The 18,319-nt window shown below is 33.6% G+C and overlaps 1 protein-coding gene across 1 annotated transcript; it reads right to left on the reverse strand.

Moving 5' to 3' along the window:
* Positions 1 to 357: 357 nt before the first annotated feature.
* Positions 358 to 17,584, reverse strand: LOC139870675 (uncharacterized). The gene is made up of 2 exons (XM_071858455.1): positions 17,330 to 17,584; positions 358 to 1,116 (listed from the first exon to the last, which is right to left on the reverse strand). The coding sequence occupies exons 1-2, from the start codon at positions 17,582 to 17,584 to the stop codon at positions 358 to 360; spliced, it is 1,014 nt and encodes a 337-aa protein (XP_071714556.1).
* Between the last annotated feature and the right edge of the window lie 735 nt (positions 17,585 to 18,319).

Genomic DNA, 18,319 nt, shown 5'->3' on the forward strand with positions numbered 1-18,319 from the left:
ATCAACTTTATAAACTAAATCTTGTGGTCTAAAATAACGGTCAAACTTATTTGTTAAACCTATGAACTTCACTCAACCTTTTTGGTTAACACTTTAGCATGTTTGTCTCAGGTGCCGATTGATCAAGCTTGAATTACTTACTGCTTATGTGATGCTACTTGGACTTAGGATCAGGAGATATTGCATTTATTATTCTTGCATTTAAAACAATTACTTTATTGTAATTTCCATTATTGTAACGACATTCATTTTCCGCTGCGTACTCAACAAAGTTTGTTTTTATCATTTAGTATTGTTCTCGTATATTATAATATGTTGGTTTGTTTGATATTAATGTCACATTCACCCAGGCCCTAATTAGGGGTGTGATATAACGTCATGAAGAAGAGTTCCATCACTGGTCACATGATGAGAGCAACCCGAATCAATAATCCATTGATTCTTATTAACAATCGTATCAACGGTAAAACATTGCTCCCATTTGACTTCATCATCATCGTTGCTTGAAAAAGCCACGTTTGCTTTTGTGACTTTAGAACGACAATATTTCTTGATGTGACCAACCTTCCCGCACTTGTAACATGTGGGAGGTCTCTTTTTATAGTTACACTTGTAACTAGTTTGCTCTTCTTCTTTTTCTTTGCTAGAAGAACCTTTCTTGAAGTTCTTCCCTTTTGAAAATAATACCGCATCATTTTCAAATCCTTTAGCCATTTGCTTGGCCAAAGCTTCTTGATTAGAGAGCAAATTCTCTAATTCTTCAACCGAAGGTTGAGTAGACCACCCCTGTATAGAGGTTATGAATGGAACATACTCTTTCTTCAAACCATGAATTAAATATCTTCGCAACCGAGATTCACTAATTTTCTCGTTTGTATCAATCTCTGAAATTTCAGAACAAAGAGTTTTCACCCGTAAGAAATATTCAGAAACTGACATACCTTCTTGTCTTGAGATTGCTAACTCATTTTCCAAGAATTGCAACCGTGCGGTATTCTTCTTGGTAATGGGTTTCTCAGGAGTATCCCAAACCTCCTTTGGCGAGTTAAGATCATGAACGTGTTCTATGAACTCTTTGCTAATTGATGTCCTTATAACGACCCTCACTTTTTCATTCTATATTTTTCCAATATTAAATGCCCAACAATATAATTAAACTTAATGATTTAACTGTAATCAATAAATTGTTAAGCGTTAAGAATTATAAAATATAATAATTAACTATGTGTAATAAACGACAAGTTAATAAAATATAAAAATAATGAGCTAATAAACTTTTGTGAACAAAATAAATAACCCTAAACCTTGTACACTTAAATAATTAAACTTGGAAACTTAAGGAACCATTTAAGCTAATCTAAAGTGCAAGGTTTAAAATGAAAAAGTTCCAAACCATCCCATGTATGCCCTAGTAGAATTTTTAAAGGGTAAAATTACCCTTTTGCCCTCCCAAATTCGGCCTCCCCATCACTAAACCCTAACCCTAACTTTTCCTTCAAATAAACCTAGATCTAGAATCATCCTAATGCAACTCTAAATAGATGAGCCATTCTTAGGTTTTCTTCATCCCATTCTCATACAACAATCTTCTCTCAAAAACACTCTCAAGTCTCTCTCCCTCTCCTAATTTTCGGCCAAGAAAACCGAAAATCACCACCATCATCTTCAAGATCTTCAAGTGATCTTCAAGCAATCTTCGAAGGATCTTCATCGTGTTCTTCGTGTTCATCAAGATCTTCAAGGGTGTTCTTCGGTTTTGATCTTCATCTTCAAGTCATCATCATCTTTTTCTTGTTAATCTTCATCAATCTTCATCAAGGTAAAAATCCTAGATCAAAAACTTTTAAATCTTACTTTCAATTCATGTTTATAATCATAATCGTATTTATGCATGATCTTAACCTTTATATTGTTCATGTAAAAAAATAATAAAATATATATACATATACACACACCCCTACGGTTTAAAAAAAAAAAGAATTTTTCTGTTTGATCTTTAAACCCTAGAAGATTGTTAGAAGATTTGTTAATGTTTAAAAAAGGTAACAAGATATATACATACTATAAATAGATACACCATGTATATATGTAAAAAAAATATAATATATATATATATATATATATATATATATATATATATATATATATATATATATATATATATATATTATATATATATATTTATATGTATATGGCCGAATATATAAAAAAATATTATCTATATATACATATCCACGATATATATCCACGATATATATATATATATATATATATATATATATATATATATATATATATATATATATATATATATATATATATATATATATATATATATATATATATATTAAATACATAAAACCCTAATATTACTTAAACCCTAATTAACCTAACCCTAATTATTAAACCCTAATTTACTTAACTAAACCCTAAACATTTAATATAAAACCCTAATAATCATTACCTTATCATTACTTCCTAAACCCTAATCATTTAATACTACTTTATTAATTAAAACTAATTAATTAATAATACTACTTAACTAACAAACCCTAATACTACTTATACTATATTACTAATACTACTTAACACCTATACACTTATACTACTACTTAACACTTACACTATTACTAACACTTATAATATACCACTTGTAGTATAACACGCGATTACAATGGTCATCCACGATAACGTGAGGAGTACTCGAACGTCAACTCTACTTAAGGCCTAAGGTGATCCTTGGTACCACTATGGGATGCTTGTGGATTACGAATGCCAAACTTAGATTTTGGTCAAGAAATCCTGGGCCAACCTGTAACAATTGGTCATTCTAGTGACTCAGCGGTGGCATAGATGTTTGGGTATGATCCACAATATCAACCCGACTATAGTAATCATACACCTAGTTATCTTCACACTTAATAGGTGGTAGACTTATTAAGGACAACTCACTAGTGTTCGACACTAACTTACTAAAAGTGGAAACTACTAAAAATGGAAACTTGCTAAAAGTAGAAACTTACAAAGAATGAAAACTTAGTAAAACGAACTATACTTAAAACACTTGCATACTTAAACTTAAATTTGGGCAAAACACTTAACTACTCTTAAATGTCATTAGGTTGACTTTCTGCTCATCCATCCAAACTTTCTATTCCGAGGAATAACAATCTCTCTCTACTTACTAAGGTGAACTCATAGCCCCACTCTTTATTGCATGCAACTTATTTAACTTTTTGGGGTGAGACACATGCTACTTTTACTATTTACAATTTAGACACAAGTACCAACTGTTAAACTGTAACGACCCGCACTTTTTCGATCGTTCTATACTTATAAGATTAATATTTACATAAATTAAACCTTACCAACATGATAAGCAATCCAAATTGTCAAGACTTATGTTTTTCGAAAAGAGTTTTACACAACGTTTGACCGTCTAGTTTGACCGATGATATCACGAACTATACAATATATGATAATTATACGTTTGTGTATATATATGTATATATACATATTTAACATGACCTAAGAATGTTTTAATATCTCATTTTGTATTAATAACAATAAGTTATAAGTATATTTTGAAACTACTAACTTAAGTTTTCAAAACGATAACCATACGTAACGTTATTTGACTTAAATACTTATGACCTATAATGTTTATACATATATCGTATAAGTAATGTATTTAATCACTTTTAAAGACTTAAATACATAAAACAATATAAGTATATTTACAAAATATAACTATATTTGAATCCTCGTTCCGTTTTCTCAAAGATTTCTATACATATACCTAGGGTATATGTACCCGTATCATACGCAGCTCCTAGATGTATTTACTATTGGTATATACCAATAAAAATCTGCTCCTTAGCAGCCTTAAATGATTAAGAAACATGTGGAACCAACCATTTGTCAAGTAGCATGAATTATTTAGCAAGAAAACAAAGTTAGGTATCTTTTTTTTCCTTTATAACCTAAAAACGTTTTTATGCATGCACACCATTTCTTCACCCCATTTTCTCATACTTACACTTCCATTTCTCTCTCAAAATACTCTTAACTTCATACTTGATCATCTCCAAGCATTTTCCCCATCATTTAGCTTCAAAAACAACACTTAAACCTCATAAGAAAACCTTACAAAAACACTTCAAGAAATCCTTCCAAGAACACCAACTTACTTCCAATCTTTCATCCACTTCCATCACGCTTTTGGTTCTAGGTTCTTACTCCTCTTTTACAACAACCTTGTCCAAGGAACTTGAGGTAGAATCTATGTTCATAACCTTATTCGATTCATATATATATAGCTATCTTATTTTGTGGTATAAAATTTTAACAACAAGAACATAGTTTGAATGTTTTCAAACTTGTTTGCAAACTAAATAGATCCTTCTAACTTAACTTTTAAAATACTCCAAGACCTGTAATATAACTTAAATATATGCTAATTTAACAAGGTATAACTTGGTTTTTCAAAGATTATCTTAAAAACTGTTTTTACGACGTCGGAGTGCCACCGGGGACTGTTTTGGGTTGGATAATTAAAAACCATCTTAAACTTTGAATTGGAGGTTTATTTTCTGTAAAAATGATTTTTACTATGAATATGATAACACATAAAAATTTCATGATTTAACTCAAAGTATAAGTATTTTTAGAAAAATAATCATTTAAGGTTGTTTACATGATGGAAAATGATTAACTTCATAAGTTTCACTAAAGTTTGACCTATGCCGTGTGATTTTGAATACAAACTAAGGTATTTACAGTTCATAGTCTTAAAGAGGGACTCGATCCAAGGAGATGGCAAGTTGAATCAACGAAAACGGAGTTGTAACGAAGAAACTATGACCGAAACAAAATCGGATATCCAAGACTAGTTAGCCACGAAAATAATTGGGAAAAATTAAATAAATCACATCTTTTTAAGTTAACATGATATTTTATATATATGTATTTATAATTCAATTTTATATGGTTCAGGATCACCCGTAAACAACACGAGAAGATTAATCATAAGATCCCATGATTGTACGCAACACGTCATTTGACAACACCGGTACTTTATGTACGCAACACGTCATTTGACAACACCGGTACCGTGGGTCAAGATTAATCTCGACCAATACATATACGATGGGGTTTTATTTATTTCGTTGGGGGTTTTATTTATTTCATTGCGGGTATATTAAACATCTAAAAATGAACCATTAAAATTGAATTACTAACAACGAACTGCTAACTACGGACTAAGGAATTATTCAAAGTATTAAAAGTATAACAAGTATATATATGTGACGTTTGTTTAAAAAGAAAAGGTATTGATATATTATATATGGATAGGTTCGTGATATCAACCGGAGACCAAGTCAATTATATATATATCTTCAAGACGAAAGTGAGTATATAGTCCCACTTTTAAACTCTAAATATTTCGGGATGAGAATACATGTATTTTATGTTTTACGTTATGGACACAAGTAACTGAAAAATATATTCTACGTTGAGTTGTACCACTGGCATACTTCCCTGTAGCTTGGTAACTGTTATTTACAGCGGTATTGTAAACGCGAATCCTGTTGATAGATCTATCGGGCCTGACAACCCCAACCGGACTGGACGACCAGTATTCAACGGTTGCACAGTACTTCGTTTCGTGACTACACTTGGTACGGTGTAGTAAGATTTCATAATAAAGGGAATATGCGACGTGATTAAATGTTAAGTATGGTTACCAAGTGCTCAACCACTTAGAATATTTTTATTAAACTGTTTATATACGAAATCTTGTGGTCTATATATATATATATTGCTGCCGGCATTAAACCTATATCTCACCAACTTTATGTTGACCTTTTAAAACATGTCTATTCTCAGGTGATTACTAAAGCTTCCGCTGCATTATGTTGAATTTGAGCAGGATCTTGCGTACGCATATTTGTGTCAAAAATAAAACTGCATACCCAAGGATTTGTGTTGTAAAATATGCTCGAAATCGTGTTGTTATCATTATATGTAAAGTTTGTAAGTCGAAGATTATCGCTAAACGATAATCATCTTTTTATTGTCTAAAGCTTGTAACAAAAATAATGGTTATGGTTTGTAATGTATAATATATGCAGTTTCTCTTTTAAAAATGTCGCATATAGAGGTCAATACCTCGCAATGAAATCATACGTTATCTAACACGTTCTTATGGTTAAGGACGGGTTATGACATGTGGTATCAGAGCGGTGGTCTTAGCGAACCAGGTTTGCATTAGTGTGTCTAACTGATAAGTCGTTAGGATACATTAGTAAGTCTGGACTTTGACCGGGTCTGATTTAAAAACCATTGCTTATCATTGTTGGTTAAAATTTATATGTAAATATTATGTAGTACTAATGGGTTAGTTGTTGTGTGATAGATGTCGGGCTCAAAACTTGTCATCACGTTCAGCGACTCCGAACCAGAATCTTCAGATGGTGTTCCAGTCATTAACCTATCCGATGACGAAAATAATATCTTTGGGGAAGACTCACAAATTCCGGATGAACCGACTATAGAGAACCCGGAAAGTGAACCCGAGGAGGAAAGTGAACCCGAGGAGGAAAGTGAACCCGAGGAGGAAAGTGAACCAGAGGAGGAAAGTGAACCCGAGGAAGAAATACAGGAAATTACAAAAGACGAGTTCGAACTAGGAAAGAAACGAAAGGCTAATGAATTAGAAAATTCAAATCCCGAGTTTAGTAAGGATGATGTGGCACCAACTCCACTAGACACTACCACCCCTATTCCCGCTATTCCTATTCGTTCTATCCCGGCATCCAGTTCTTCAGTCCCACAGCCAAAATATAGGCAGACAGCCAGGATAAGCGTTAAGCGATTCTTTGAACCTAAACGTCCTAGAAAATAGACCAAACGATGCGCTGCCGTATTAAACCATGGGATCATATAATGTTTTGTATAATATTATTAGTGTGGTTTGCTTAATGTTCGATGTAAGATAAGCATATGTAAAATAGTGAAGTGTGAAATGCAATAATTTTCCATGGTTAAGTATTACTTAGATGGTAGTAATTGATTCTGTACTAAGCTATTAAGTATGGACATTAACGGGTAGGTACTACCCTAGATATAATTATAAAACGCTAATAAGAAGAAAAGGCTTTTATAATAATACCTGGTTCATATTATTAACAAGCTATAATGTACTATAAATACACACTACATCTATAATAATCTATGTGAATAATTATTTTCTTTCATTAGGAAATGGCGCGATTGAATCGAATGACGGAACAAGAAATCCAGGAACTCATCAATCAGCGAGTGAACGACAGAATGTTATGGGTCGAGGCTGCAAGAGGTGCTGCAGTTAACCCAAATCCTCGTGTGGGATGCACTTACAAAATTTTTCAAGCTTGCAAGCCCTCATCATTCAGTGGAACAGAAGGACCAATCGGTTTAACCCGGTGGATAGAAAAGATGGAGACTGTGTTTAAAATCAGTGGTTGTGTTGAAAAGGACATGACCAAGTATGCATCGTGCACTTTACAAGATAGTGCACTCACGTGGTGGAAAAATTATGTGAAGGCTGTAGGAGGAGATGTAGCTTATGATACTCCTTGGGAAGAATTCAAAACAATGTTAATCAACGAGTATTGTCCAAGGAACGAGGTTAGGAAGTTGGAAGATGAATTACGAAGCCTGAAGGTTGTTGGTACTGAAATCACCAACTACAATCAGAGATTCATGGAATTAGTTTTGCTATGTCCTGAATTGGTTCCAACCGAAGAACGGAAGATTGAAATGTACAAAGATGGTTTGCCCAAAAAGGTCAAGGCAAACGTTACAGCATCGAAACCTAAGACAATTCATGAAGCTATAACCATGGCAAACGAGCTAATGGATCAGGTCATCATGGATAAGAAAGCATCCAATACTGATGTGAAGGTATCAGGTAACAAAAGAAAGTGGAATGGAAATTATGATCGAGGTAACCAACAACAATCTTTTAAGAAACAAGAAACCATACAAGGTGCGGGTAGTGGTTTAAGCTTTGGTTATAAAGGACAAAATCCTTTATGCAACCGATGCCACAAACATCACTCTGGTTACTGTAATGTGGTATGCAACAAATGTAATCGAAAGGGTCATCTTGCTGAAGATTGTAGGGCTCTCGTTACAAATACAAATGGTACCAAGACTCTTGCCACCAATGCAAATAGAACTGCTTTGGCTACCATTACTTGTTTTGGGTGTGGAAAACAAGGTCACTATAAGAGCCAGTGCCCGAATCCAGAGAAGAATATCGGACCTGCACGTGGGAGAGCATTTGTTATTAATGCTAGAGAGGCATGTGAAGACCCGGAGCTTGTTACGGGTACGTTTACCATTAATAACTTATCCGCATCTATTATATTTGATACTGGTGCCGATAGAAGTTACGTGAGTAGAGGCTTTTACGCTAAATTGAATTGTTCATCATTACCTCTAGATGCTAAGTACATGATTGAGTTAGCTAATGGTAAACTAATTAAAGCCGATAAAATTTGCCGTGATTGTAAAATAAATTTAGCCGGAGAAACATTTAAAATTGACTTAATACCCATAGAATTAGGAAGTTTTGATGTAATAGTCGGCATGGACTGGATGTCCAAAGTAGGAGCTGAAGTTGTGTGTGCCAAGAAAGCAATTCGCATTCCTTGTAAGGATAGAATGCCGGTGATGATTTATGGAGAGAAGGGTAACTCAAAGCTAAAACTCATTAGTTATTTGAAAGCTCAAAAGTGCTTGAAGAAAGGGTGTTATGCTATCTTAGCACATGTTAATAAAGTCGAAAAGAAAGAAAAAGAGAAGTGCATCAATGACGTGCCTGTGGCAAGAGATTTTCCTGAAGTATTTCCGGAAGAGTTGCCGGGATTACCTCCATTTAGATCTGTAGAATTTCAAATAGATCTTGTACCAGGAGCTGCACCGGTTGCCCGTGCTCCATATAGACTTGCACCGTCCGAGTTAAAAGAACTTCAGAGTCAGTTAAAAGAATTACTGGATCGTGGATTCATACGACCAAGTACTTCACCGTGGGGAGCTTCAATTTTATTCGTTAAGAAGAAAGACGGATCTTTCCGAATGTGTATAGATTATCGTGAATTAAATAAGTTAACTATCAAGAATCGGTATCCACTACCGAGAATTGACGACTTATTTGATCAACTCCAAGGATCATGTGTGTACTCGAAAATTGACCTAAGATCGGGCTATCATCAATTACGTGTCAAAGAAGAAGATATACCGAAAACTGCTTTTCGGACACGTTATGGTCATTACGAATTTTTGGTCATGCCGTTTGGGTTGACAAATGCGCCAGCTGTATTCATGGACCTCATGAATCGAGTTTGTAGTCCATATTTAGATAAGTTTGTTATCGTTTTCATTGATGATATTCTTATCTATTCCAAGAGTGAGCAAGAGCATGAGCAGCATTTAAGGTTGATATTAGAGTTGTTAAGAAAAGAACAGCTATATGCTAAATTTTCTAAATGTGCTTTCTGGTTGAAAGAAGTGCAATTTCTTGGCCACGTTGTTACTAGCAAAGGAATTCAGGTTGATCCAGCAAAAATTGAAGCCATTGAAAAATGGGAGACTCCTAAAACACCAATGCAGATACGCCAATTTTTGGGTTTAGCCGGTTATTATAGAAGGTTTATTCAAGATTTTTCCCGAATAGCTAAGCCGTTGACAACATTAACGCAAAAAGGGAAGAAATACGAATGGACCTCGGAGCAGGAGAACGCATTTCAATTACTGAAGAAGAAGTTAACTACGGCGCCTATTTTATCGTTACCTGAAGGGAACGATGATTTTGAAATATATTGTGACGCTTCGCGACAAGGTTTTGGTTGTGTTCTTATGCAACGAAAGAAAGTTATTGCATACGCATCCCGACAATTAAAGATTCACGAGCGGAATTATACGACGCATGATCTAGAACTGGGAGCAGTCGTGTTTGCATTGAAGATATGGAGACACTACTTGTATGGGGTTAAATGCACTGTGTTTACTGATCATAAAAGCCTTCAACATATTTTCGATCAAAAACAGCTGAACATGAGGCAACGTAGGTGGGTTGAGTTAATAAATGACTATGATTGTGAAATTCGTTATCATCCCGGGAAAGCGAACGTGGTGGCCGACGCTCTAAGCAGAAAGGAACGAGAACCAATTCGAGTACGAGCGATGAACATAAAAATTCGCATGAATCTCAACTCACAAATCAAAGAAGTTCAACGAGAAGCACTTACTAAAGAAAATATAGGAAATGAAATAATGAAGAAGTATGAGAAGCAACTCGTTATGCGGGAAGATGGAATTCGATATTTTGCAAATCGTATTTGGGTACCGAAGTTGGGTGGATTAAGGAAGTTGATGTTGAACGAGGCACATAAGACAAGATATTCGATACATCCTGGAGTTGGAAAGATGTACCAAGATCTTAAGACGCATTATTGGTGGCCTAATTTGAAGACAGACGTTGCAACATATGTTGGCGAATGTTTAACTTGTTCCAAAGTCAAAGCAGAACACCAGAAGCCGTCAGGGTTACTTCAACAACCAGAAATTCCAGAATGGAAATGGGACGGTATTACCATGGATTTCATCACGAAGTTACCAAAGACTGCCTGGGGATACGACACCATTTGGGTGATTGTTGATCGTCTCACCAAGTCTGCACATTTCTTGCCTATGAAGGAAACGGATAGAATGGAGAAACTATTACGATTGTATATAAAGGAAATTGTTTCAAGGCATGGAATACCTATTTCCATTATATCTGATCGTGATAGTAGATTTACCTCAAAGTTCTGGCAATCACTACAGGAGGCCCTAGGAACTCGTTTGGATATGAGCACCGCATATCATCCGCAAACCGACGGGCAGAGTGAATGAACAATTCAGACTCTTGAAGACATGCTCAGGGCATGTGTGATCGATTTTGGAAACGGATGGGATAAATATTTACCATTAGCAGAATTCTCGTATAATAATAGTTATCATGCGAGCATTAAAGCTGCGCCATTCGAAGCATTGTACGGAAGGAAGTGTAGATCTCCTATCTGTTGGAATGAAGTAGGAGATCGACAATTAACTGGTCCCGAGATCATACATGAAACTACTGAAAAGATAGTACACATCAAGGAGAGATTGAAAACAGCCCGTAGTCGCCAAAAGAGCTACGCCGATGTCCGAAGGAAACCATTAGAGTTTCAGATCGGTGACATGGTTATGCTAAAGGTGTCACCTTGGAAAGGTGTAATACGTTTCGGTAAAAGAGGTAAACTGAACCCAAGATATGTAGGCCCGTTCAAGATCATCGAACGCATTGGACCAGTAGCTTATAGACTCGAGTTACCGCAACAACTCGCCGGAGTACATAATACCTTTCACGTCTCGAACCTTAAGAAGTGTCTTGCAAAGGAAGACCTCACCATTCCTCTTGAAGAAATCCATGTCGACGAGAAACTACAATTCGTCGAAGAACCAATCGAAATCATGGACCGTGAAGTTAAACAGCTCAAGCAAAGCAACATACCGATCGTTAAGGTACGTTGGAATGCTCGAAGAGGTCCCGAGTTTACGTGGGAACGGGAGGATCAGATGAAACAAAAGTATCCACACTTGTTTCTCGATGACGCAAAATAGGTACAATTTTAAAATTTCGGGACGAAATTTATTTAACGGGGAGGTAATGTAACGACCCGCACTTTTTCGATCGTTCTATACTTATAAGATTAATATTTACATAAATTAAACCTTACCAACATGATAAGCAATCCAAATTGTCAAGACTTATGTTTTTCGAAAAGAGTTTTACACAACGTTTGACCGTCTAGTTTGACCGATGATATCACGAACTATACAATATATGATAATTATACGTTTGTGTATATATACCTTTTGCCCTCCCAAATTCGGCCTCCCCATCACTAAACCCTAACCCTAACTTTTCCTTCAAATAAACCTAGATCTAGAATCATCCTAATGCAACTCTAAATAGATGAGCCATTCTTAGGTTTTCTTCATCCCATTCTCATACAACAATCTTCTCTCAAAAACACTCTCAAGTCTCTCTCCCTCTCCTAATTTTCGGCCAAGAAAACTGAAAATCACCACCATCATCTTCAAGATCTTCAAGTGATCTTCAAGCAATCTTCGAAGGATCTTCATCGTGTTCTTCGTGTTCATCAAGATCTTCAAGGGTGTTCTTCGGTTTTGATCTTCATCTTCAAGTCATCATCATCTTTTTCTTGTTAATCTTCATCAATCTTCATCAAGGTAAAAATCCTAGATCAAAAACTTTTAAATCTTACTTTCAATTCATGTTTATAATCATAATCGTATTTATGCATGATCTTAACCTTTATATTGTTCATGTAAAAAAATAATAAAATATATATACATATACACACACCCCTACGGTTTAAAAAAAAAAGAATTTTTCTGTTTGATCTTTAAACCCTAGAAGATTGTTAGAAGATTTGTTAATGTTTAAAAAAGGTAACAAGATATATACATACTATAAATAGATACACCATGTATATATGTAAAAAAAATATAATATAATATAATATATATATATATATATATATATATATATATATATATATATATATATATATATATATATATATATTATATATATTTATATGTATATGGCCGAATATATAAAAAAAATATTATCTATATATACATATCCACGATATATATCCACGATATATATATATATATATATATATATATATATATATATATATATATATATATATATATATATATATATATATATATATATATTAAATACATAAAACCCTAATATTACTTAAACCCTAATTAACCTAACCCTAATTATTAAACCCTAATTTACTTAACTAAACCCTAAACATTTAATATAAAACCCTAATAATCATTACCTTATCATTACTTCCTAAACCCTAATCATTTAATACTACTTTATTAATTAAAACTAATTAATTAATAATACTACTTAACTAACAAACCCTAATACTACTTATACTATATTACTAATACTACTTAACACCTATACACTTATACTACTACTTAACACTTACACTATTACTAACACTTATAATATACCACTTGTAGTATAACACGCGATTACAATGGTCATCCACGATAACGTGAGGAGTACTCGAACGTCAACTCTACTTAAGGCCTAAGGTGATCCTTGGTACCACTATGGGATGCTTGTGGATTACGAATGCCAAACTTAGATTTTGGTCAAGAAATCCTGGGCCAACCTGTAACAATTGGTCATTCTAGTGACTCAGCGGTGGCATAGATGTTTGGGTATGATCCACAATATCAACCCGACTATAGTAATCATACACCTAGTTATCTTCACACTTAATAGGTGGTAGACTTATTAAGGACAACTCACTAGTGTTCGACACTAACTTACTAAAAGTGGAAACTACTAAAAATGGAAACTTGCTAAAAGTAGAAACTTACAAAGAATGAAAACTTAGTAAAACGAACTATACTTAAAACACTTGCATACTTAAACTTAAATTTGGGCAAAACACTTAACTACTCTTAAATGTCATTAGGTTGACTTTCTGCTCATCCATCCAAACTTTCTATTCCGAGGAATAACAATCTCTCTCTACTTACTAAGGTGAACTCATAGCCCCACTCTTTATTGCATGCAACTTATTTAACTTTTTGGGGTGAGACACATGCTACTTTTACTATTTACAATTTAGACACAAGTACCAACTGTTAAACTGTAACGACCCGCACTTTTTCGATCGTTCTATACTTATAAGATTAATATTTACATAAATTAAACCTTACCAACATGATAAGCAATCCAAATTTTCAAGACTTATGTTTTTCGAAAAGAGTTTTACACAACGTTTGACCGTCTAGTTTGACCGATGATATCACGAACTATACAATATATGATAATTATACGTTTGTGTATATATATGTATATATACATATTTAACATGACCTAAGAATGTTTTAATATCTCATTTTGTATTAATAACAATAAGTTATAAGTATATTTTGAAACTACTAACTTAAGTTTTCAAAACGATAACCATACGTAACGTTATTTGACTTAAATACTTATGACCTATAATGTTTATACATATATCGTATAAGTAATGTATTTAATCACTTTTAAAGACTTAAATACATAAAACAATATAAGTATATTTACAAAAGATAACTATATTTGAATCCTCGTTCCGTTTTCTCAAAGATTTCTATACATATACCTAGGGTATATGTACCCGTATCATACGCAGCTCCTAGATGTATTTACTATTGGTATATACCAATAAAAATCTGCTCCTTAGCAGCCTTAAATGATTAAGAAACATGTGGAACCAACCATTTGTCAAGTAGCATGAATTATTTAGCAAGAAAACAAAGTTAGGTATCTTTTTTTTCCTTTATAACCTAAAAACGTTTTTATGCATGCACACCATTTCTTCACCCCATTTTCTCATACTTACACTTCCATTTCTCTCTCAAAATACTCTTAACTTCATACTTGATCATCTCCAAGCATTTTCCCCATCATTTAGCTTCAAAAACAACACTTAAACCTCATAAGAAAACCTTACAAAAACACTTCAAGAAATCCTTCCAAGAACACCAACTTACTTCCAATCTTTCATCCACTTCCATCACCCTTTTGGTTCTAGGTTCTTACTCCTCTTTTACAACAACCTTGTCCAAGGAACTTGAGGTAGAATCTATGTTCATAACCTTATTCGATTCATATATATATAGCTATCTTATTTTGTGGTATAAAATTTTAACAACAAGGACATAGTTTGAATGTTTTCAAACTTGTTTGCAAACTAAATAGATCCTTCTAACTTAACTTTTAAAATACTCCAAGACCTGTAATATAACTTAAATATATGCTAATTTAACAAGGTATAACTTGGTTTTTCAAAGATTATCTTAAAAACTGTTTTTACGACGTCGGAGTGCCACCGGGGACTGTTTTGGGTTGGATAATTAAAAACCATCTTAAACTTTGAATTGGAGGTTTATTTTATGGAAAAATGATTTTTACTATGAATATGATAACACATAAAAATTTCATGATTTAACTCAAAGTATAAGTATTTTTAGAAAAATAATCATTTAAGGTTGTTTACATGATGAAAAATGATTAACTTCATAAGTTTCACTAAAGTTTGACCTATGCCGTGTGATTTTGAATACAAACTAAGGTATTTACAGTTCATAGTCTTAAAGAGGGACTCGATCCAAGGAGATGGCAAGTTGAATCAACGAAAACGGAGTTGTAACGAAGAAACTATGACCGAAACAAAATCGGATATCCAAGACTAGTTAGCCACGAAAATAATTGGGAAAAATTAAATAAATCACATCTTTTTAAGTTAACATGATATTTTATATATATGTACTTATAATTCAATTTTATATGGTTCAGGATCACCCGTAAACAACACGAGAAGATTAATCATAAGATCCCATGATTGTACGCAACACGTCATTTGACAACACCGGTACTTTATGTACGCAACACGTCATTTGACAACACCGGTACCGTGGGTCAAGATTAATCTCGACCAATACATATACGATGGGGTTTTATTTATTTTGTTGGGGGTTTTATTTATTTCATTGCGGGTATATTAAACATCTAAAAATGAACCATTAAAATTGAATTACTAACAACGAACTGCTAACTACGGACTAAGGAATTATTCAAAGTATTAAAAGTATAACAAGTATATTTATGTGACGTTTGTTTAAAAAGAAAAGGTATTGATATATTATATATGGATAGGTTCGTGATATCAACCGGAGACCAAGTCAATTATATATATATCTTCAAGACGAAAGTGAGTATATAGTCCCACTTTTAAACTCTAAATATTTCGGGATGAGAATACATGTATTTTATGTTTTACGTTATGGACACAAGTAACTGAAAAATATATTCTACGTTGAGTTGTACCACTGGCATACTTCCCTGTAGCTTGGTAACTGTTATTTACAGCGGTATTGTAAACGCGAATCCTGTTGATAGATCTATCGGGCCTGACAACCCCAACCGGACTGGACGACCAGTATTCAACGGTTGTACAGTACTTCGTTTCGTGACTACACTTGGTACGGTGTAGTAAGATTTCATAATAAAGGGAATATGCGACGTGATTAAATGTTAAGTATGGTTACCAAGTGCTCAACCACTTAGAATATTTTTATTAAACTGTTTATATACGAAATCTTGTGGTCTATATATATATATATATTGCTGCCGGCATTAAACCTATATCTCACCAACTTTATGTTGACCTTTTAAAACATGTCTATTCTCAGGTGATTACTAAAGCTTCCGCTGCATTATGTTGAATTTGAGCAGGATCTTGCGTACGCATATTTGTGTCAAAAATAAAACTGCATACCCAAGGATTTGTGTTGTAAAATATGCTCGAAATCGTGTTGTTATCATTATATGTAAAGTTTGTAAGTCGAAGATTATCGCTAAACGATAATCATCTTTTTATTGTCTAAAGCTTGTAACAAAAATAATGGTTATGGTTTGTAATGTATAATATATGCAGTTTCTCTTTTAAAAATGTCGCATATAGAGGTCAATACCTCGCAATGAAATCATACGTTATCTAACACGTTCTTATGGTTAAGGACGGGTTATGACATAAACTATGCTATACCCAGGTATGTCCGACTAAGTCCCTACAATGATATTTTTAATTGCTCGTTAAATGCATTCTTAATTATTGGGGGTAGGCCTATCGGGAGTAACGTCCCCGATACATTTGACCAAGTCATTGCATTACTTAATAATGAAATTAAATCGACAACTATAGACACAACTTGTCATTGGGGTAAACATTGAACGTTTAGTCTAAATATCACGAATTGGCATAACTTTTTGATCCCGGCGAGATCAACTTTATAAACTATATCTTGTGGTCTAAAACAATGGTCAAACATATTTGTTAAAGCTATGAACTTCACTCAACCTTTTTGGTTCACACTTTAGCATGTTTTGTCTCAGGTGCCGATTGATCAAGCTTACGTATTTACTACTTATGTGATGCTACTTGGACTTAGAATCAAGAGATATCGCATTTATTATTTTTGCATTTGAAACAATTACTTTATTGTAATTTCCATCATTGTAACGACATTTCATTTTCCGCCGCGTACTCAATAAGATCTATTTTTATCATTTAGTATTGTTCTCTTAATTATAATATGTTGGTTTATTTTATATTAAGTCACATTTCACCCAGGCCCTAACTGGGGTTGTGATAGTCCTCAACACAAAGAGAGCCTTCCCACACTTAATCTTCCATTTTCTTCGTGACTCGCCTTGCTCAAGAGTTTCTACGGGAATTATGGCATCGCTTCCGGCCACAAGTTCCCATAGATCTTGACCTTGGAGATAAGCCTCCATACACATCTTCCAATACTTATAGTTGTTGCCTACAAGTCTTTCCATACCATTGAACATACCTCCATTGTTTACATTTGAGACTTCCATTTTTGATTTGCAAGAAACTAGTTTACACTTTGAGTAATTGCACACAAAGTTTAACTTAGGACTAAACTTATAACCAAGTTTATAACCAAGCTCTTGTTACCATAAAACAATAAGTTTAAATTGCTATAAATGTGAAGGTAAGGAAAATAATATGAAACAAGATAGATTGCAGAAGAGAATGTATATTGATTGAGTTATATTATGAATCACGTACATGCATGGGTTTAAATACAAGGAAAAAGGTAAAGAATATTAAATGTTAGCCTAATAAAACAAACATGCTAGATATAAAGGAGATATCATATCACTCTATATTAAATGCAAGATATCTATAAATTTGGAAATATCCCATAAATCAAGGGATTATAATATCCCATAAATCAAGGGATTATGTTGCACTAATTTTAACAACTTTGTCTTAATTTTTACCCTATAGAAGTTTTCATCAAGGATATGTAGGCGTGATCATCCCCTCTGATTTGTATAATAATATTTTTTTGACATTATGCCTTTTATTTAGTAGTTTTTGCTAACATGCTGTTGTTGTTATGGCTGTTGGTTCTTGTTGTTGCCATTCTTTTGTTGCTGCCTCTAGTAGTGTTGATGGTGGGAAATGGCCTAAAGATGAATTCTTTGAGTCTCACCATGTTTTTGCTGAACTTGAATTGCATTAATTAGCGACTTCCTTCTAGTGCTTTAATTTGCTGAACATAAATTACATACCTGAATGTGGTA

Source organism: Rutidosis leptorrhynchoides, chromosome 10 (assembly GCF_046630445.1).
Source record: "Rutidosis leptorrhynchoides isolate AG116_Rl617_1_P2 chromosome 10, CSIRO_AGI_Rlap_v1, whole genome shotgun sequence".
In the NCBI taxonomy this organism is placed as follows: Eukaryota; Viridiplantae; Streptophyta; class Magnoliopsida; order Asterales; family Asteraceae; genus Rutidosis; species Rutidosis leptorrhynchoides.

Bases quoted from the DNA above. Each gene is read 5' to 3' on its own strand.
- LOC139870675 (XM_071858455.1), bottom strand. From the start codon at position 17,584: ATGGAAGTCTCAAATGTAAACAATGGAGGTATGTTCAATGGTATGGAA. The intron at 1,117-17,329 runs GTGAAATGTGAC...GGAAAAATATAG, and splicing joins CAACCCCAGTTAGGGCCTGG to AATGAAAAAGTGAGGGTCGT.